This window comes from Pteropus medius, unplaced genomic scaffold (genome assembly GCF_902729225.1).
Source record: "Pteropus medius unplaced genomic scaffold, Ma_sr-lr_union100, whole genome shotgun sequence".
NCBI lineage: Eukaryota > Metazoa > Chordata > Mammalia > Chiroptera > Pteropodidae > Pteropus > Pteropus medius.
The window spans coordinates 141,410-163,174 of record NW_024349804.1 but is presented as its reverse complement, the minus strand read 5'-3'; the positions used below and the strand labels follow the sequence as shown (position 1 = coordinate 163,174).

At 42.3% G+C, this 21,765-nt stretch overlaps 1 protein-coding gene across 1 annotated transcript in view; it reads right to left on the bottom strand.

Moving 5' to 3' along the window:
* The window catches only part of SEL1L3 (SEL1L family member 3), a 93,472-nt gene that overhangs the window by 58,477 nt on the left and 13,230 nt on the right, over positions 1-21,765 (bottom strand). Inside the window, exons 3-7 of the mRNA XM_039838053.1 lie at positions 11,433-11,559; positions 9,668-9,789; positions 9,208-9,323; positions 6,628-6,686; positions 711-843 (exon numbers count right to left, since the gene is read on the bottom strand). Of these exons, the coding sequence (XP_039693987.1) occupies positions 711-843; positions 6,628-6,686; positions 9,208-9,323; positions 9,668-9,789; positions 11,433-11,559 (557 nt within the window). The remainder of the gene's footprint in view (positions 1-710; positions 844-6,627; positions 6,687-9,207; positions 9,324-9,667; positions 9,790-11,432; positions 11,560-21,765) is intronic.

The following is a 21,765-nucleotide window of genomic DNA, read 5'->3' as shown; positions in this document are numbered from 1 at the left end:
CCTACTTTTCTCAGAACAAACCCCACGGGGTCACGAGAATGAAAGAAGGCTCCTTGTCCAGGGATTGGGTGATCTCCTCACCCAGGCAGAAAACACAATCGCTGCGAAAGCCCCCTTGTGGGGGGCCCTTCAGGTCCCTACGGCAGCCCTGCTGGACCTGGCCTGGAGGGCGGGACGGTTCCACCTGCAGGCGGGTTTTGGATGCGAGCGTCCAACGGCAGATGCCGTTCTGAATACAAAGCCCTCAGTGCCAAACCCCCAAGTGTGAGCCGAAAGCCTAAGCTTCTGAAGAGAGCAGTGAACGGAACCAAGATTTTCATTTGCTACGGTGTCTCCTCTCCTGCTACTTTAAATAATAGCATGTAGAAGAAGCTTTACCAAATAACAAAGACGCTCTCCTTTCATTAGCTTAATCACTGGATAGGCAACAGCCTGATAAAAATCTACTCTCTATAATTAAACCAGTAGTTATTAAAACAGAGGAAGTAAATGGTTTCCATTTTATGAGTACTAAACGAACCAAATGTTAACAGAAATCTATTATCATGTTAGCTGGGGGAAAAGATTCAATATTAATAATGTTTGATGACAGAGCCGATGAGAGATTCGTCTTGGATAAATCTTTTGTTTACAGCAGGTTCCAGGTTCCTGAGCAGCATACCCATCACCCATGAGCACTAGCACACTTGTCCTTGATCCCCTGGGCTCACCTGTGCAGGCTGCAGAGTACGGAGGCGATAGTACTTCAGGGGTCCAAAGAACCCTTCGATGCCGGCCACATACCTGCTCCCTCCAATAATGAAGTACCCAGCAGTGTCATTATAATGGAAATCTTCCCGGAAGCTGCAGAAAAACACAAAGGCTCTGAGTTTGAATCAGATTTTAGAGAGACTCTTTCACTGACCCTCACTGACTTACTTTACATTTCCACAAGCCCTTCTTTCTGAGACCGTTGTGGGGTCTGGAAGACTTGGGCTAGGATGCCAGCTCTGTTATTTACCAGCCGTGTGACCCTGGACTTGTCCCTTAACTTCTTTGAGACTGAATTTTCTCATTAGTAAATTATAGGATTGTTCAAAGAATTAAGTAAAATATAAAGACGTAACACATCTAGCCGGGTATCTGGCTCACCATAAATACTCACAAAGTACTGGCTACTGAGATTGGTGAAATTGTTTGGAATCATTACAATTATGTGGAATTGCTGGTTATAATTGGAAATATTATGCCCTAAAAGGAATAAAAACTTGTCGAATGGATAGAAAGTGGTTGTGGAAGAAAACTGAAAACACGTCCTATTTGATAAGAACTGAGATAAATTTAGAGTTAAGAGGAGATGGCCACGGCAAGGTCAAAGGTCTTGACCAAAAACAATAGGTCAGCACAGGTGACACGCTGTAAGTCTACTTTGTCCTGAAAGACTTAAAGGATCAGGAAAGAAAATGGAAGGAGAACTGGGTTGGCACAAATAAAATGCCCAAAGTTATTTCCTGAAGCTTTGATTATATTCACCAAAGACTGGAAAACTCCAGGTGTCTGTCATTGAAGACTGGCCCACACGCACCTACTGGGTGTAAGCTTTTCTACTATACAGCTTAAAAAAGGGACAAGGAGCTCTGTGACTGACCTGGAGAGGTCTCCAGAATACATTGTTAAGTGAAGAAAATAAAAGTGCAGAACAAGAACATTCCTTTTATTTAAGAAAGAGGAGGATGGATGGGGGGGTGGTGGTATTTGCATAAAAACTCTGTAAGTATATACAAGAAACTAATAAAATTACTTCCCTGTGGTGCAGGGGTGGGAGTGGGGCACATAGGGGATGGAGTGGATGGGGGCAGAGCTAGAAGCAAGACATCTAACTGTATACCTTTTCATATAGTTTTGAGTTTTTAAACCATGTGCATGCATTACCTATTTAAAAATTAAAATAGGAATGGGTGAACAAGGTGTGATCAGAGCATATGTGAACAGCAAGGGGGGTCAAGACAGGCATCAAGTGAGAAGCCAGGCAAAGAGGAAAGAGCCAGGGAGTGCAGAGGGCAGATGGAAGCAGAAGGAAAGAACACAAAATGTCGGGCAGGCCGCCAGGAGCCCAGAGAGCCACACGGGCGGTGGGCCAGGGTGACACACACAGGGCCAGAGCAAGCTACCAGTGGTCGGATCAGAGAATCCAGGCCACTCGGGGTCATCACAGGACAGGGGATGGACTGACTATTAGCAAGGAAGCTGATCCTCAGCAGGTACACCTGGCTGGATAGAAAGACAAGAGTGAAGAACCAGGCACTTGCGGACAGCATCAACTAAGAGCAGCCAGAGGAAATTCCGAGAAATGAGCTACATACGAAGGCAACTCAAATGGAAGAAAGTGCTTTCTCTTCTGATATTCCTCTTTGCAGAATCTCAAGCTTAAAGAGCCATGAGAAGGTGATAGTCTCCTCCTTTTTTTCAGGTGGGATCATAAACTTATTACCTCTGAGAGCTATGAATTGATTGTGTTTTTCAAGACCTTGGGTAAAATCTCTTCTAACAGAACTCTACCTAACCCACCCACCAGCTCCCCTGATGGCCGATCCCTAAAACATGCTGGACGTCTGCTTACCGGAAACTTAGTCTTCTCATTTTATAAATGGAGAAGATAATAGTAGCTACCTACAGAATTTTTGTGAGCATTACATGAACTGTTATTTAAGCAATGCATTTGGAATAGTGCCTGCCACACAGGAGACACCACACTGTTCCCTAGGTTATCATCGTTAACCTAGTCCACTGATGGACTTTTGCTACCATCTCGAGTTACATGCTTAGAAAGAATAAGATGCATGTGTCCCCAAACCTGTAAACGCCAGTTTGTATGGTCATTGTAATTACACAATTTAATTAAATATGTTACCCAATAAAATATGAGTGGGGCAGAAAGAGTTATTCATTCTATAAAAATTAAGTTGGATACTTTGGGTAGGCCCAGTAAAGAATGGTTACTAAAACTAAATTGTGGAATTAGGACAACTGTAAAAGGTTGGAAAAAGAAGTTGAAGAAATCTAGATGGAGTTTGGGCTCTGACAGTTTCACAAGTGTTTTTATTTTCTTTTCATTGAAAGAAACAGATACTGGATGCTGTTTATGCAAGAAGATCACAGGGAATTCCAATCAGTAGACCCCTACTCAAAGGAAAAGCCCTATCTAGAAAGACTGGCAAATGAATGTACATTTTTATTTTTTTATCAAAATCAAATGTTTAAGGTAACTTTTTTTTAAAATGGATCTTTGCTTTAACCGAAGTTTTCGACTGATCAATAAATTACTTGATCCCTATAGTACTGGCTTTTTAAAAAAATCATTATTATAAAACTAAAACAGGAGATCTCTCTAGCCTGGTCTCCAACATTTTTCTCCTCTAAAATTCTCAGTGGCTGCACAAAAATTGCAAGAGATCCTTGTACTGGGCACTGTTTGATGGCCATCGGTTTCGCTGACATAAAAGCTGAGCTAGACTCTTCCATAGCCCAGGCCCATCCCTTTCAAAAACCTCGGACATGCTGGCACACTATCTTTACTATCTTTATCTGGACATAGAAGAGTGCCCTGGTTTATTACTGTGGAGCACCAGCCGCTTGAAAGATGATCGCTGTTGCCCTCACTTGAAATTGGGAAATAGCTCCAGCTCGAGGAGAGAGGGGAGGTTAGAGCCTCAAATCAGCTGCCCCTCTCACTCCTTCGCATAATTCTCACCTTCCATGTCACTTCCTCAGGACCTGCTCTAAATTCTGATCCCCTTGTCATTCTCTCAAGCCACCTTATTGTTCCTTTTCTTCTCAGCATTCACCACAATTTGCAATTTTAAATTTATTTATGAATTTGTTTGTTTACGATTTGTCTACCCCACCAGATTTTCTAGCTCCATGAAGGAAGGGACTGGCTGTATTTATTCTCAGAGTCCAGCACTGTGGCTGGCATGTGGTGGATGTGTTGGATGAATGAATATATACTGGATGGATGAAAAGGTGGATGAATAGATGGACGACGGATGGATGGATGGATGAATTCAACACTATACAGGTCTGCAGTTGTTACCTGTCACCAAACGGTACTGAGAGCCTTTCATTCGTGCATAGCACTTAATTATTGATCTTCTTACACCAACTTTGTGGGAGAGCAGCTATCATTACGTGTGCATTACAGAAGCAAAAAGGAAGGTTAAGAGGCTTTCCTTGGAACACCTATAAGCATCGGAAATATTTAGTTCACTGGCTTGGCCCTCTCTGAAAGTGGAATTCCTGATATCTAACCACAGGGACCCCCGTGGGCCTGGTGTTAACCCTTTAGTTGTTCTATTGGTGCGGGAGGTTCCAGGGGTACAGGAAGGGCAGCCGAGGTCTGAGCACTGCTGGTGTTACCAGCTAAAGAATCATTTCAGTGCTTTACCTGGGATGCTGAATTGGTATGTACCTGGAAGTGAGTCCTCATCTCTGGAACCTTATATGACCATACTGATTTTATCTTTTAACATTTTAATATTTTGTTCATCACGGAGTCTTTACACTAATTTTTAACTTTAAAAATGTTGTATTAAATGTGATTACTGTTCTGGATCGAATTGTGTCCCCCCTCAAAATGTACATCTTGAAGTCTGACCCCCGGGTACCTCTGAATGCAACCTCATTTGGAAACATGGTCATTGCGTTGGCGGTTGATTAAGATGAAGCCACACTGGAGCAGGGAGGCCCTTAATCCAATATGACTGGTGTCCTTACAATCAGGGGAAATTTGGACACAGACACACACAGGGAGAATGCAATGTGGAGATTGGAGTTAGGCTGCCACAAGCCAAGACATCAGAAGCTGGAGGCCTAGCACAGACTCTCCCCTAGAGCCTTCAGAGGGAGTATGGCTCTGCCAACACAACCTCAGACCCTTAGGCTCTAGAATTATGAGACAATAAATTTCTGTTGCTTAAGCTACTCAGTTTGTGGTACTTTGCTCCAGCAGCCCGAACAAACTGATACAATTACCGAGGTTTGTGTTTGTGTTTGTTTTTGTTCTGCCTGCCTCTCTCATTCCCTCCTGGTCCCAGCCTTGAATCATACTGAGATCTCTCTGTTTACGATTCATTCACTCAGGTCAGCCTCTAGATTTCTAGGAATTAAGAGGAAAGGTAGCCCTTACATAAACAACAAAAAAGACTCTATAAAATTCAATCTGTTGTCAGAAAGGTCTTGGGGTTGCGGGTGGGTGTCAGGGGAGTGAGGGGAAGGTATTATTGCGGATTTCATATCCTGAAATGCAAATCCTTCCTTTTCGGGGTCCCCTTCGCAGAACGGGGCACTCGAAGGCATTTCCGAGGAAGTCACAATCATCTGTTCCACTAAAGCAAACTCCCAGGCCTTCCTGCTCTCGAACTCTTCAGAGAAGAGCCCGCAGCCACCTGCTATTCAACAAAACTCCTATCCGTCGACTTCCCTCTGATTTGTCTAACCCCACCTGACGCGCTGAGACTTCTGCTCCGGTCTTAGGCCTCAATGTCTACGATACAATATAGCTATCAAGTCACCAGTGACCTTTTCTTGCAGGCGATGGAATAACATTCTTCAGCCTTTCTATAGAACTCTAATCCTTTAAGCTGGCCATGAAAATAAGAATTGTTCTATGTGACCAGTATCTAAAAGAAATCAGCTTGACTTAACCATAAGCAGGAATGGGGGAGGGAGGAGTAGAGTGTATGCCCTTACTCCCCTATCTCCTCCCCTGTTTGCTTTCCTTTCTGTAATAATTGGTTTTCGAGAAAATTTGGGTGGTGTGAGGACTTTTGAGTGAACGAAGACTGTTTGGAAAGGCAGCTTTGTGCTTGGTGTAGTCAAAAGGGTGAAGGAATGGCTCCCTACCCTGACAGTCCTGATACGTTTTTTAAAATTACACACACACAGCTGGTAATTTTTGTTTCTGTTCTTTAGACTTATTCGTAGGTTTACATATATTTGATTATATATATTATCAATCTATGATGAGGTATCCTGAGTCTTGCCCCATCACTCTGCCACTATAAAACCTGCTATTTTACAGAAATAGAAAAGCAAATTTAAGAAGTTATGAAATACAAGGCAAAGGACCCAATTCTCCGTTTCTGTAACTCTTGTAGAGAACAGTTCTATAAAGATGAAAAGTTACACCAATATCAACAGTTGCATACATTTCAAATTTAGATTATAAACATAAATATGAAGACTGTCTGCTTTTATGTTTTATACTAACCAAAGTTACCAACTATTCTCAATAAGCAACATTAACACTTTGATTTATTTTTCAGAATCCTTCGCGGAAGATAATTTTCAAAGAAAATGAATTATATAAAGTGCCATGAAAGGAAGAATTTACAATGAGATCTGGAGAGAGAACTAGTTTTTCTTGCTTAGAAAAAAAAGATTGTGGGGGAAACAGGGAGAGTTTGTGGACAGTAAAAGAAGAAAAAAAAAAAAGAAAGTACAAAGCCTATAGCCACAGGGCAGACTCTTCCATGCTAGGAAAAGGTGAATAAGGAGGTGTGAGAATAACATTACCGCTGAGGACTAAGGCATGAAGATTCCTTGACCTTCACCCGGCAATATTTGAATCAAAAGAAAAATCTCACTTACCTAATTGTCTGATTATGGTAGCTTTTCAAATCCTGTCCAACGCTGGTGATTACTACTATCTACAGTGGGAGAGATATACAAGGATCGGTTATGCTTTAACGTCCCACATCACAAATACAGTCCTGCGTATAAATTACTCATAAAATGTGCTGCATAGTCTTTTGCCTGCTCAGTTTCCGCAAAAATAAAATTAACAGCTTACTAGCCCTGTGTATATTTTAAGATTTAAGAAATTTAATTTCTCCAAATGACTTGATGTGGTAAAAAGATCTATAATGCAGTTTTTCCCAGTGGATTTCAGATATTTCAAAACTACGAGCCAAAAGGTTCATTTGGTGTGTTTGTGCTTCAAAGCTTGTTGCATAGAAAGACAAGGAAATGTGTAAGATACTACAAGGAGATTTTGAAATTTTACTCATCAGAGCCTTAGGGGGAAAAACACTACTTCATGCACTACTGTCCCCCACTCTCCTTCCCTAAGCACTGAGATTCGTCGCTGTCATTTCAATGATGACAATGTTTTTGTCATGGATGTTATTAGCCGTCATGCATTCTTCTCATGTCTTGAATTACAACAGAAGCCCTTGGAGTTAACGGGCTCCTTTTGATTCTCCCGGTGCCAACACAGAACCAGTTTTTACCAAATCTGTGCCGGCCTAACTAGATTCTCAAAGATGTGCCTTCGCACTGTGTCTGTGAAAGACAAACTAACCCATAAAAAACCAATCCCGTTCAGCCATATATAAAATGAAGAAAATGACTCAAACCAGTTGTTTCTCTAAACCAACCATTTACTTTAAGTCAATTTGTCTATTTAGTCAAAGCAATGAATATCGTAGCTACACCACAGATGTGGATTTTGTGTAGAAAAACAATTAAGTATTGTTTTGGGACCTATGTATATTAAGGAGACCAGATGGAATGGAAAGAAAAAGACAAAAAGTCTACTAAAAAAAAAAAAAATCTACTCCTTTTTCTTTCCACCCCATCTGGTCTTCCTAATTCTTCTCTCCTGCTTTACCCAATCATGTGCTCTGCCATTGAATTCATCTCTTTAATTAAAGAACTACTTTGATTTACTCTTCTTCTCCTAGAAAAGCTTCTAGCAGAAGCCCTGCTGCTTTACAAGTAGAAATCTAAATTCCATGATATTCAAGATTCTCCACATTCCCCCTAAAGATAGTTTCTTCTTCTATTAATGTTCTACAATCTGCAAATTTCTACTCCAGTCAAACTGGTTTATCTGCTCACCCCCAGCCTATGCGCTAAAATGCCCCCGGCTCTCTCCTCTCTCGATTCTCCCCGATTCTCCCCATTCGTAGGAACCTTCTCTACAAAGCTTTCCCTGAGTATCTTAGCATAAAGTGCGGTCTCTCTTCTCCAAATCAATATAAATTGTTGTTTGGCAATTAAGCTTGCCTTACGATGACCCTTCACCTGCTTAAATCATGTCCGTAAGTAGTCTATCAGCTCCTTGAGCACACTATCTTGTGGACAGCAGGTGCAAAATAAGATCTGTGATTTGCTCTGACGGTTTGATACCTGTCTAAGTGACACTAGCACTGAGCTGACCTTCTCAGGAGAAAAGCAGCAACCAAGCTATAATGTCGTCATATGTTCTCATGTAAATGAGAAACTAAAATATGGACCATAGCTATGTCACCTAACATCGTTAAGGAAACAAACTAATGTACAAAATATCCCAGCTAACATTTCACAGACTCTCCTCAGAAAAGCAAAGACCGACCTGATTTCTTTTCTCTTTGGAAAAAGGAAATGTGATAAACCTAACCACCAAGGGAAGTCCGTGTATTATCTAATACACAAGACAAACAAGATGTCTCTTCCAGTTTTGTTACCGGAAAATCACAAATCAATACGAAAAGCTGATGAGAAAATAAAGCCACTAGAAAAAAAGTAGCATACTGACATGTAGACTGAAAAAAATGGAATTGTCTTCAATTATAACAACAGATTTATAATCCAGAAAACCTGTGTTATGAGAGTTTGAGACAGTTATAGTGTTTTATAGTACAAAGTAGATAAAGACCCTCTGTTCCACCTGAATTATCACTTGGGTCTGTCAATTATTACTTGTCTGTTTATGCCAAACATAAACATTGTCTCAACTTCCAAAAACAGTAGAACCATTTCTCGACTAAACTAACCGATAAATTTCCTGCCCAAAAAAAAAAAAAAAAAGTTGTAGATCTGACAACCCTATACAAACAAGGCTGATGCTGTTTTAACATTTATCTCCACAAAGCCTATCTCACCAGGGGAAAAGCAATGAATTCCTCAGATAATTGTGGCTATATAGCTGGCTATATTATTTACTCATTCGCAATATGGTCGAAAGAAGCACTTTAAAAGCCAATTAAATGGGATGGGATTCTTATGATTTAATCTTCCATCTATAAAAGTTTGATCAAAAAAGTGTATAGTTGTAAAGAGTTTATCATTTACCACAAATTTGCTTTTACAGATTTTCTTGCTCCCTGACTTTACAGCGATGCTTAACGTTAAGTGATGATGCTGATATGATTCACAGGCAGAAGTGGGGGATGTGCCTACAGATACCTGGCCTCCGTTAAAAGAGATATCCAGTCGAAACCACTCCTTCAAAGGTAGGATGAATTTAGTTTTCACAGCAAGATCTTCTCCTTTGACAAGATGCATCTGAATATGCAAGTGGCCTAAAAGGAAAATTAAAGCTCATGAAAATGACAAAAAAAATAGAAGTGAATGAAGTAGCTACACCTTTTCAACAACTGTCCGAAGAAGCAACCAGACTAGATCACCTTCCTTCTTCCTTTAACAAAAATCAAAGCAAAACAAACACAACTTCATTCCTTTGTAAAGAAGACATTTATTTTAAGCTTCAGGAAAAAAGTTGAATTTGAAGGCCACATTTGATAGTCATTGTTCTCACTAAACTGCCACATTGGCAATATCTTCCTTATTCTATACAGATATATTTGCCAATAGATAGAGCATAAGAAAATGACAATATCATTTTAAAGTTCTGTTTCATACTTACCCTCTTCGGTAAGAAATACAGAAGGCGTGCCGTACATCTCATTAGAATCAACAAAGTACAAAATCCCGCAGAGACTAGCCTTGCAGTAATGGAGTAAGTAAAGCCACAATGAAACAGTAAACCTATAAGAGTGAGGGGAAAAAAAGATTCTGCAGATTGATATCATCCAAGAACAGGTAATTACAGTTAACAATGACCAAGTAAATTGCTTTCTTTCCAATGAAGGGATGAATTTGCCTGTGTGTTCATCATGGGAGATCAGCTTGCAAAGCTTGATTTTTGAGACAAAGGAGGTAGTTACAGAAGCTGTAAAAGACAGGAGTTAAGCATCATCGTTCAAAACTAGCGACATTCTACCTTGCACCAAAAACTCTGTTTCTGTGCCTCTGATAATCTCACATGCTTACCATTTGAATTCTTGATTAAGGCTTATAAAACCAGACACAGAATAAAACTCTGGATTTTAATAAGAGGTGATTTGATAAGAAGCTATTCTAATTTCGATGATTAAAAGAAAAAAACATAATTAGAGCTTTCTGAGCAATTTTGTTTCTTTCAAAGATAAAAGCCTTAAGGTAGAAAAAGTGTCCTACTCTGCAACTGGCATCACTATATGCTAATCGGGACACATATATACTATTTTAAGGCACACATTAGGTTGCTCAGTATCACAGTTCTGGCTGACCAATCTGGAACAACTAATCTAATTGTTCCATTTCTGGACTGGGACTATTTTAGTTAAAAAAAATACTGTACATTTGTGATTTGTGGAGTGAGGACAAAATGACAGTAGTCAACTTAACTAGGACACATTTAGCCACGATATATGATCCATCAATCACTCAGCAAATATTTGCTGAACACTTGTTTGAAGTCACACACTATGCTAGTGACCAGCAGTTCAAAGATGGAGAGCTGGAAGTAACTGAATTTTGCACATCAAACAAGAATCAGGGTCAAAACAAATGCAAAAAATTCTCCCCATCACCCCAGGAACCAATTCAAAATTTGGGTTAAAGTATCAGTGACCTCAGATTCTTTGGGGATATATCCAAACAAGTCCTTTAGAATATTCTGAGCTTTATAATCTGGCCTCCGAATCAGTGGTAAGATATGCAGACAGATGGTGCCACACGGCTCCCTCCTGACCCACCCAGCTGAGCAAGCTCATGAAGATAAGTTATTACAAGGAAGCTTAGCAAGAACATACGCTCAGTAAAGTGACTCAAGATCTTTCTACAGCCAGCAGCATAGGAAGAATTAAATCACTCTGCTAAATCCATCCAGTCTGAGGTGAACCAGGAACCATTTTCAGCATCTTCAATTCAGCAGAAGGAAAAAAAAATTTTGAGTTTTGCTGAAATCAACAGAGAAGATCAGAAGTAGTAAGATTTCCAGCAGCTCATCATCCAATCTTCCAAGACAGAAAAGGCAGGACAAAGGCCGCAATCTGTGCTGGCTGTGGCTGGCTATGCTGCAAATCTTGTGAAGGCCTCAGGCTCCAATGCCTTGCCCCCTACTCATATCATTCCTGGGATGGACATATAAAGTGTAAGGCAAACTGAGGATTGCTAAGTGCAAGAATAACTCATGAATACTTGGAGGTTTTCAGGTCCACAAAATCTGCCTAAGCTGTACAGACCTCAACATTTTCCCAAAGCATGTAACAAAAGATTTGTCCTCTTCAGGGATTCTACTAGCCTGCTCCAGTTCTCAGAGAAAAAGAGCCGAGCCCTACCCACCCCCATCATCTGCCCATTCTTACACTGGGTAATCTATCCGCTGGCGTCGGGTGGCCTCCAGCTCACGGTTCTGAAACCTTGGGAACTTCTTCACAATGCCTGTGTTCTCTCCACTGGAGGCATAGAGAAAGCCCAGGAGGGTGACCAAATCTGTAAATGACCAGACAGCTGCCTTTCAATTATCTCCAGAAAAGCATTGTTCCCCAAATCACATTCTTTCTAGAACCCTCTGCCTAGCTTCGAACATTTAAACAAAATAGTCTGCAAATAATAGCAAACATCTATTGAACGTGGACTATGTGCCAGGTGCCTGCTAAGCATTTTACAGAGCTATCCCAGTTAGTTTTCAAAGCAACTCTATAAAATAGCTTCTATTATTAGTCCCATTCTACAAATGAAAAGTCCGAGGCATACAGAGGTAAAATAACTTGCCTAAGGTCACAGAGCTAATAACTGGTAGAGCCAAATTACCGTTTTGAGCTCAGGTTTTATGTGCTCCACTCTTTTACATGCTGCCTCTATTGTTAAAGAAAGCGTTTTGAATATATATAATACTAGTAACAGTTAACACTTCGGCAGCACTCACTATAGTCCACACTGCTGTAAAATAAGGATAATTTAATTCAAAAAAATTCATTGAATCCTCATTATTATTCCCAGTCTACGGATGAAGAAATGGAGGCACAGCTGCCAAAATAATAACTAATATTTATTTAACACTTAGACTATGCCCAGGCAATATGGTAAGCACATTTCAGAAATAATCTCATTTAATCTCACAACAATCTCTGGAATGGGTTCTATCATTATCCCCCATTTAACGGATGAAAAAACTGAGCCTTAGAGACCATTACATAATAAGAAGTAGAGCTGGGATCAAATCCAAGCAGTTTGGTTTCAGAATTCATGCTCTTAAAATTGCAGGGTTTTTTTTCTTCTTCTATGGAGACTTTTCTAATAAACTCAACACATTACCCTATGCAAATATTCCTAACCATACCCCTTAAAACTAGAGGGCCGTCCACTTTATTTTGCAAATGTGGGAGAACTCTGTGGCTCTAGAAAAGAGGATGTCCACAAGAAATCTTAAAGGGAGAACTTAGTTACTTCATCTATATTTAATACCTGCTGTTTTAAACAAAGCTAATGGGAGCTTCTTCTTTCCTATGCTCCCCTCCCTCCAAAGAGAAATGAATTTATTCAATTCAAACTAAGGATAAAGATCATTTTTCTCTTTCTCTAAAACGCTCCTTGGTTTAAGGTCCATGATTAAATAGCGGCAGCAATCTATTTCCCTGGGCTTCCCAGAGAGGGAAGAGTTGATTTCTGTGCAAGTTTCCAAATGCCAAAATGAGCACAAATTACGGGAGCCTCAGCCTAGGACGCTAAATTCCTCCGCTCTCATGTTTTATCATAGAAAGAGGTACCTCTGGTTCATTATAAGTTGGAAATCATAAGAGCAAAGTTTTCATAACTTCAGACTTCTCTGTGTGTGTGTGTGTGTACAATATATGTATATATACACACACATTATAATTATGAATTAAATAAGCCAAATTTTCCTCAGCGCCCGCTTTATTACTCGTTTCATTATGTAGAGATACATTTGGAAGCCTGAAACGGTGGAGTTATCACTTTCAAAAGAAACACGACGAACTTTTTTTTCTTTCCAATTTGAGCTCAGTTTGGGCACGCTGGCCTTGCTGGTCTGCAATGAGGGTAGGGAGAGGGGATTCGAAATAGATATGCTGCAAGGGTGTCTTTGGAATCTGGGAGGAAAAAAATTACCCAGAGTTTGATATCAGCCCAAGCTTAGTTTGGCTTCCCTCGTGTCGAGTGGCACAGAAAAGACCAGATGGCCATGTTAGGCCCCAGGTGGCCTTCTGTTACTGACGACTATTGAGTTATCTAGTGTGTAGTAGAAGCATTTATCAAAATGAGTGGGATGTGATTCTGCCCTACCCGATACCACTAAAAGGAGGCTTCACAGAGGAGGTTTCCAAAGTGAAAGGAGTTAAAAGTAAGTGTTGATGAGCCTCTCCCTTATTCCAGGATCAAAGTAAAGTGGGTTAAACAGGAGAATCTGCAGCAAAAGACAGTGGAGGGAAAATCTAAGACCCAAAGATCTAAAATTATTGTATGAGAACACATACCTTTTGTGTCCAACAAAACCAAAACAACCGTGGTTTTTTGTTGTTGTTTTTTTTCTTTTTGGTAAAATCTGTAGTTTCAATAGTTTCATGATTTGGAATTCTATTGTAATTTTCCCTCAGGATTATATTGTTTTTCCAGTTAATTGTAAATAATTAATAAGAATGAAATTTTATAGCAGGAAAGGACTTAAGAATTCATCTAGCCCAGAAAAAACATATAGGCTTATTTTCCAGTAACTGACTGTGGTTGCTTGGAGGGCTGTAATTGCTTAGTGATGGTTCTCACAGAATGGGGAGTAACAGCTCTAGGGTTATTTACCATGAAAGAATAAACAGACAGAAAAACGTAGATCTAAAAAGAGGTGTAGTGGCTTGCCCGATTTTCTCTAGGATGTAAGATCCAAAACAGAAGAGACATTACTTCATTATTCCATTCCCAGTGCTCAGAACAGAGCCTAACACTAGATAAAAATTCCAGAAGTATTTTGTGAGTAAGTGAATAAATTAACGAACAAATGAATATCATTGTGGCCTAGTCAGGATTTGAATCTCATCTTGACTCAACACTTTGCACAATTCGATAACATACCCCATGCTGCCTAAGCCAACCAATAGTCTATCTTTTTTCAGAGCCTTCCCCCAAATCAATTCCTTTTGTTTTTTCCTGGAACTTAGGTAGGAAAAAGGCATCGTTATGAAATAAACATAAAATGCCAGAAATACAGTTCAGGTTTGGAACCCACCTCCTGATCGTTTTGCCTATTTATTTCCTCCAATTTTAGAGTGAGAAGAGGCGCTAGGTATTATATGATGTAAAGTCTTTCATTTGGAGACAATAAAAGTGTTAGTGTCTTGTTGAAGGTTGTATAGCAAATAAGAGACCCACATCTGACTCAGACCCGGTCTCCCACTGCAGACCAATGGGCTTTTTGTTAAACCACATACACTTCGCAAGTCCTCCTGATGATCAGCTGGCCTGCCTCTGGGTGGCCACACGGGTGGTTAAAACCTGGAATATGTCCATATCAGTTAGATGATTGATGCTGCCTTGAACTTCCATGGCCCCGCCACAAACCACACCATGTACCCTGCCCTGGGGTAGAGCCTGGCTCAGCAAGGACCTCCAGCACCGCCCTGCTTCAGCACTAGGGCTAGTGCCCAGGGAGACTGACAGGTCCCTACCTCTTTCTGGTTGTTAAGTATTTCGAATATCATCCCTCAGTGGGGTGGCTGGGAGAGTCCCATAGCCCATTGTCCACTTTGGCTGAGTGATCAGAGCCCTGACACAGGCACCTTCTCTGGGGAAGGTCCCATTTCCAAGTAACAAATGCCTACTCAGGATGTTCCTCAAACACGTCACGATAACACAGCTGAGATCCTTGGCCCATTTGTGAAATTAGAGATAGTCTCATTGCAATGAATAACTGTGACTATAAATCTGTAAGCAGAACCTTTAGGAAAAGAAGCTAAGCTTTTCCAACGTGAAGAAGTAAAGCTTAGAGCACAGGTAACTCAATAATGCTTTCCAAACACAGGACATTAAAAAAGCAGCGGTGACCCAGTGTTTAATTTTCCTGAAAGCCAAAGCCTGAGAACAGGACTTCTACTCGCAAGCAAATATGATTTAGGTCAGATCTTCCCCCCAAAAGATACCAGGAGGGGAAGTGAGTGACTAAGAAAGTCTGTGGAATATTAACTACTAGAAGTCTTAAGAACAAATTCCATCCCCAGGAATTTATCCTCCAAACATACTTATATGTGTGCACAAAGACATGTGTACAGGATATTTGGTGAACCCTTGTTGTTAATAGTAAAAGACTAGAACTGACCCATGTGATCATCAGCAGGAGACAAGTTAAATAAATTATGGACCATCGGGCAATGGAATGCTAACCAGCTATTGAAAAGAATGAGGTTGCGTAGCACGTACTGGTACAGAAAAATCTCTGCTGTACCGTTAATGAGTGTGGGGCAGAATTTATAGTATCCCCCCACATGTGTACAAAGAGAAGGAGCTATCACCTTAATGCTTACATGTGCAGAGAACATTTCTAGGAGGAGACACAAAAAACTACTGTTATTGAGTTTGCCTCCAGGACTAGGACTAGAAAATTGAGCTGGGTGGGAACTTACTCTTCCCCCAAACCCTTTTACACCATCTGAATTTTTTTTTCTTTTTTTTTTACCAGGTCTATGTATTACTGCTTTGGCTAAAAGACAAAACATCTCCGAGCATTTCTATGCAGGCAGGGAGAGGGAGCCTGCGCCTCCATGGATGCTCAATTCGCTTTAAAGAGACAAAGTCCAGTGGGTGAGGAAAACAGAATGATTCACATCGGTAAAAATTCAACCTAAAAAAAGAGTATTCTTCCTAATTTAGAACCTGGTTAGGACTGTATTAGCATATTTCAGAGAGGCGGCATAGCAAAGTCGAAGGAATCAGGAAGCGTAGACTCCAGTTAAACAAGCACCATGAGCCTGGCTTTCCTCTTGGTAAAAAGAAAACGAGAATAATACTCTTTCCCATGGGACTATTATAAGGATTAAATGAGACAATGTGCATGAAAAGGTGTCTTGAACATTGTAAAGGGCAATGCAGATACAAAGCATTCATTAGTGTTATTACTGAAAATTTCAGACTATTGTGATTAACTGGGAAAAAAGAGGAACTAAGTCTTTTTTTTTTTTCTAAAAGTATCAAGTATATAGTTCTTATAATTACAGAAAGTATCATCACGTCATTGACTTGAATAGCCCTGCTGCATAAACCAATATTTTCAGAGACAGGTAAAGTCCAGCTCCAATATTTGACTTAATCTATTACTTTGTTATAATGGAATTTTGTTACAAGAAATCATTCTTCCAATCCAATGTATCTGAAGATGAGAATATATTTTTAGTGAAAGGAAAAGAGAGTGGAAAAGAGGGAAATTTCCATGTTCTCCAGTTTCTAAACTAAGAGGAAGATTAGAAAAACGTTCACATAAGGTAGACATTAGGGCAGAACGTTTACTACACGTTGGAATAGCTCCAACCTGCCTTTCCAGTCCTATTTCTTGAATCGCCCATCTATACTTGAGCTTCTCCATGAACAAACACCCAGCTTGAGGGCTTCTATTCCACATTCCCACCCTGTGGCAGCCATTGGTAATCAGTCCACATGGTACCTTCTCCCCAGGCACAAAACAACATGCTCTAAGGAGCCGCATCCAATCACTCCCACTTAGTGTACAAACGAAACCTATTTGCCATTCCTAACATCAAGGGATGCAGACTCATCACCATTCTCCCACCGGGCTGCATCTCCTCCTCTGCGGGGCTCATGCTTTCCCTTCTACCTGGATGCCCTTCCTTCCATTCCTTTCTGACTTTGAAAACTCATCCTTCAAGTCTCTGTTCAAATGTCATCTCCTCCATGAAGAAGACTCACAACACACCTATCACATGAACACCAATCAAAAGATTTTTCAGTGAATGACTGACTCAAATAACTAGTTCCATGACATCACCCAGCAGTACAGACTAATGACTGAGTGTGGCATTTGGGAACCAAACTACCTGGATTCAAATCCCAGTTCCATTGTGAATAGCTGTGTGACCTGAGATAAGTCACTCTACCTCTCTGAGTCAGTTTCCTCCTCTGTAAATATGGCATTAGAGCACTGGGCAGATCTAAATCAGATACTCACCTAAAGCACTTAACACAGTGCCTGGCACATAGTGAATGATCAGTAACGGAAAGTAGCTGTTCCTATTGGTACCTGTGTTTACCTTCCACATAAGCACCTAAAAAGAGGAAGGGATCCTGTCTGCATCTTCAAGCCTCCAGACTTAGAAAATAAATTGGTACAATAATAGGTGCACAATCGATCTTTAATTGCATTGAACATGACCCACATCATATAGGGTGGTGGGTAACAACAGAGGGCTAAAGAAGGCCGAAGAATAGAGTTCATTTCTAATTGTGGGGATCAAAAAGAAAAAAAAAGATAAAGCAAAAGGCTTTGGGGATTGAGTATGAGGAGGGTGGAAATTTGAGCTGGCTACTGAAATAGGGGTGTAATTTTGCCAGGAAGACGTAGTGTGGGGGAAAGTGGTGGTGGGGAGTGGTGGGGGTGGGGTCAGGGAAAGCAGGTATCCCAGGTAAAAGGAACTGCTTTAGCCAAGGCATAAGGGTAAGGAATCAAACTAATCGAATGCAAACTAGGAGGGCAGGTGCACAGGGCGAAGATGAGCTCACACGTGGTTGCAAAGGAGGATCGTTGACAGGGAGGCTGCAGCCTTAAGCACCAGAGCCCAAATGGGGTCTACCTGGGAAGCAGGAGTGTATGTTGTGCGAGCCCCAAGGAAGGCACACCCGTACCCCCACATGCTCCCTAATGTGGCAATGAAGCAGTGTGAGGATGCTGCCACTGTCTGATGGTCACACATACGCATAAGAGAAAAAGGTCTTTGCCCCTTGGCTAAGAGCATTCATCATTCAATCTCATCACTCGATCGACAAATCACTGCACACCTGCCACACGCAGGCACTGCGCCAGGCACCAGAACAAAACAAGCCAGGACCCAGGCCTTATGGAACCTGCATTCTAATAGGAAGACTCTCAACAGGCAAAATGGCAATTAAGCATATTTAAAGACCACGTCTGGTGGCTACGAGGCTATGAAGGAAAATAAAGGTGACACAGGGGTGAGGCTGCTGTCTTAAATAAGCTGGTCGGGGAAGTCGTCTCGGATAAAATGACATTGGTACAGAGGTTATGAATGAGGTAAGGGAGCAAGCCAGGTAGGTGACCTGGGGTGGAGGGAGCAGTACGCAAATGTGCCAAAGCGGGAATGAATTTGGTATGTTCAAGGGGAAAGAAGCAAGCAGGCCTATGTGGCTGGAACAGATGAGCAAGGGGAGCTTGGCAGGAGAAGAGGCCGGGAAGGGGACAGCGACAGATTCCACAGGCCACGGTAAGGGACGTGGGTTGACCTTTAGTAACTGCACTGGGAGGAACCACTTGCAGGAGCTGATGCGGCCCGCTTGTACTGGTTGCTGTGTCAGGAATGAGGGCAAAGCTGGGCAGCCATCTGCAAGCTGTGGCCAGAGTCCAGACAGGGATCCATCGATGTGGCTGAGACCAGGATGACAGCAACACACATGGTGAGAAGCAACTGAATATGTGATATCATCTGAAGATCGGGGCAGCAGGACCAGCTGACCTGTCACAACAGGACATGACAGGAAGAGAAGTCCAGTGGGCTAGAGTTCCTGGCCCAGACGGTTGATTTCTTTATCTCATGAGTTCACACATGAGTCAGACACACGTGTGACTGGTGAGGGACAACAGCTAAGGCCTGGTCCCCTCCCCAAGAAAACAGACAATAGTAAGTGGAACCACAGGTGTAGTGTCCCTGGCCCCCTATGGCAGCAGGAGCAGGTTTAGCAGAAGGCACGTGGACGAGCCTGGGTACACGAGTGTCCTGAGAGGCTGCCCGTTTCTGACCCCGGGTAGCTTTACTCAGCAGGCCGGGACAAAAGTCTGCTGCATCTCAACTGAAAATCAGACGGCCAGCCTGGCCTGGCACGGGTGCTGGAGAAGGAGACAAGTCGCAGAGGCGCATGTGTGGGCACATGCGGCCCTCACCTCGGGAGCCTAAGCTCGGCCTTTGGTGCACGGGACTCCAGCCGTCCTCGTGGAATGTCTGTGCACGGGGACTTTGGCTCGCTCTCTTTTTACAAAGGAAAAGGAAAATGAAAGCAAGTCAGGTGGTACTTCAGTTCAGAGACAGAGCCCTCACAGGACACCAGGCACTTGACACAGAAAACGTCCCCCGCACAGCCCACACCGGCACCGGCTGTGTAGGCTATGACCAGACATGAAAGGCACCCCTGCGGCTCCCTAATGCCATCTTGTTGTTCTGACTTGACTCTTGTTCATCAAGAGCCGAAGAAAGAAGTCCCTGCTAAGAACAAGCCGGAGGCCTGGCTACCTTCCACCACACAGCCATGTCAAGAACAAAGGTTGTGGACACCTTCCACGGGGCTGCCGCAGACGCTCTTTGATTCCTCTTTTAAAGAGACGGAGAGGAAATGCTCCCCTTTTACGGTGAACCAATCATAGCCGTGCAAGCAGAGCTAGTTTGAGGGTGCACGGAGCTCCCCCTCTTCAGTGACTTTGACTCTTAGAAAAGGTTTTCCTCTGCGTTCTGCTCGTGTTAGATTGGTTTTCACCCCAAAAGTAATAATCTGAAGAAGGTGAGGAGAAAAACCCGAGCCCTGTGAATCTGGGGAAAAAACAACACAAGAAAGAAAAGACGCTTCACATTTTAAGGGTACATGCGGGTGCCCTAAGAACTCAGCCAGTCCGTAAGTGACTTCATTTGAAGACTTCCAGCGTGCAATTCAGTCATTCTTCAACGAGAAATATGTGATTTGCCAAACGTAAGATGGAATCATTAAGCCCTGACGAAATCGAAAGCAAAGCAAAACTGTGGTCGTGTGTGCCCCATGCTTCCTTCTCCTCAGCAAATTAGGTCCCCCTGTGGAAGGCATTGCAAACGGAGGCTAGCATGGGGTTCTGCCTGGAAGAGGGATGCATGCTGATCATCAAAATGCACGCGGCTCGATTTCAGACATTTAATTACCACCCACTCTATCCTCGATGCACACACACAGACACACACAAAAGGAATGTGCCTTCTTTTTCATACATACCTCTTATTTAAAGCACCGCACACACGTGAAATGAGCCCCGCACGGAATAAGGCTATTAAAACAAAGTGTAGAATAAAATTGTATAGAACTACACACACACACACACACACACACACACAGAGAAGTGTATGTAAAAACTGGTGGAATCCAAATAAAGTCTGTGGCATGGCTAATAGTATTAGATCTACATCAGTTTCCTGGTTTTGATTCTGTACGATTATTAGGGAAGAGGTGGACATTAGGGGAAGTTGGGGAAAAGATACACTGGACTTGCTACCATTTTTGCAACTTCCTGTAAATCTATAGTCATTTCGAAATAAAGATATGTTTTTAAGGCCAAATGTGTTGGTTCTATGGCAAGTGGCCTCTGACCAGCTAGCTATACTATATAGTTTCACAGGCCTTTCAGTTTTCCTTGTATGCGAGGCCGTTTTGGGGTGGTCCCAGGAAACACCCACTGCAATTGTTTTTGCTGTGTCCTTAAGTCACCTTGCCCCAAACCAGTCCTCTTGAAGATAGGTGTCAGAAGTGTCCCAGGGAAGGGCATGCTGTCACAGGCTCGTGCCTGAGGGCTTGGCCACGGTAACTCTAGATCAAAGTCCCACCAGCTCTACCCCTGGTCTAGATGTTCTCAAGAGTCGTGGGAATGTGTAAATGCTGCGTCAGAGTCGTGGGAATGTGTAAATGCTGATTCCAGGGCCCTGCCCCACAGATCCTGACTGAGTAGATAAATGAATGGGGCCTAGGAATTTACATTTGCAACAAGAGTCCTGGGTGATTCTGTTGCAGTCTGTCCCTAGGGCCACACTTTGGGAAATGCTGCTAGATCTGGGTGGCATCCAGGTTGGCTCTCCATTGCTGGGTAGGGAGAAGAGGGGCAGGTGCTTGGCATCCACATAGCTAGGTGCCCCTTGCACCTTTGGAGAGAACATCCGACCCCTTTTCCTAAGTGTGCGCAGCCAGAGACCTCCAAGCCCAGTGCTTAAGAGAGGCTGAAAAGGGCATGGGAGCCTCCCGTATGGATCCTTCGCTGGCTGTGACCATGTGGTATTTAGGATAAAATGCAGAGTTCGGACTCCATCCTCAGGGCTACTTTTTACTCAGTGCCGATTATGTGCTAAGCAAATTACATCTCATTTAATTCTCACGACACTGCTCTGAGGAAACTGTTATTCTTTATCCCCATTTTACAGATAAGAAAACTGAGGCTGTGCAAGTTCCAAAGTTACACAGGCAGAAAGAAAGTGGCAGAGCCAAGATGGAGCCCGGGTCTGCTTGGCTGAAAAGTCATTGCTTCACTGAAATTAACTGACATTGGAGGGATTTTTGAGGAAAGATAGGAGGAAGATTTTGCCAATCCTTGTTTCAGTGGCATTAATGCTCCTTTCCAACTTAGAGCAGACTCAAACCTCTCGAGGTCCTCCTGAGGCCATGGCCCCTTTACCCCTCTCACTTACATCTTAAGTCCTATTCTCTCCTACTCTGTCTCCCCTCTTCACC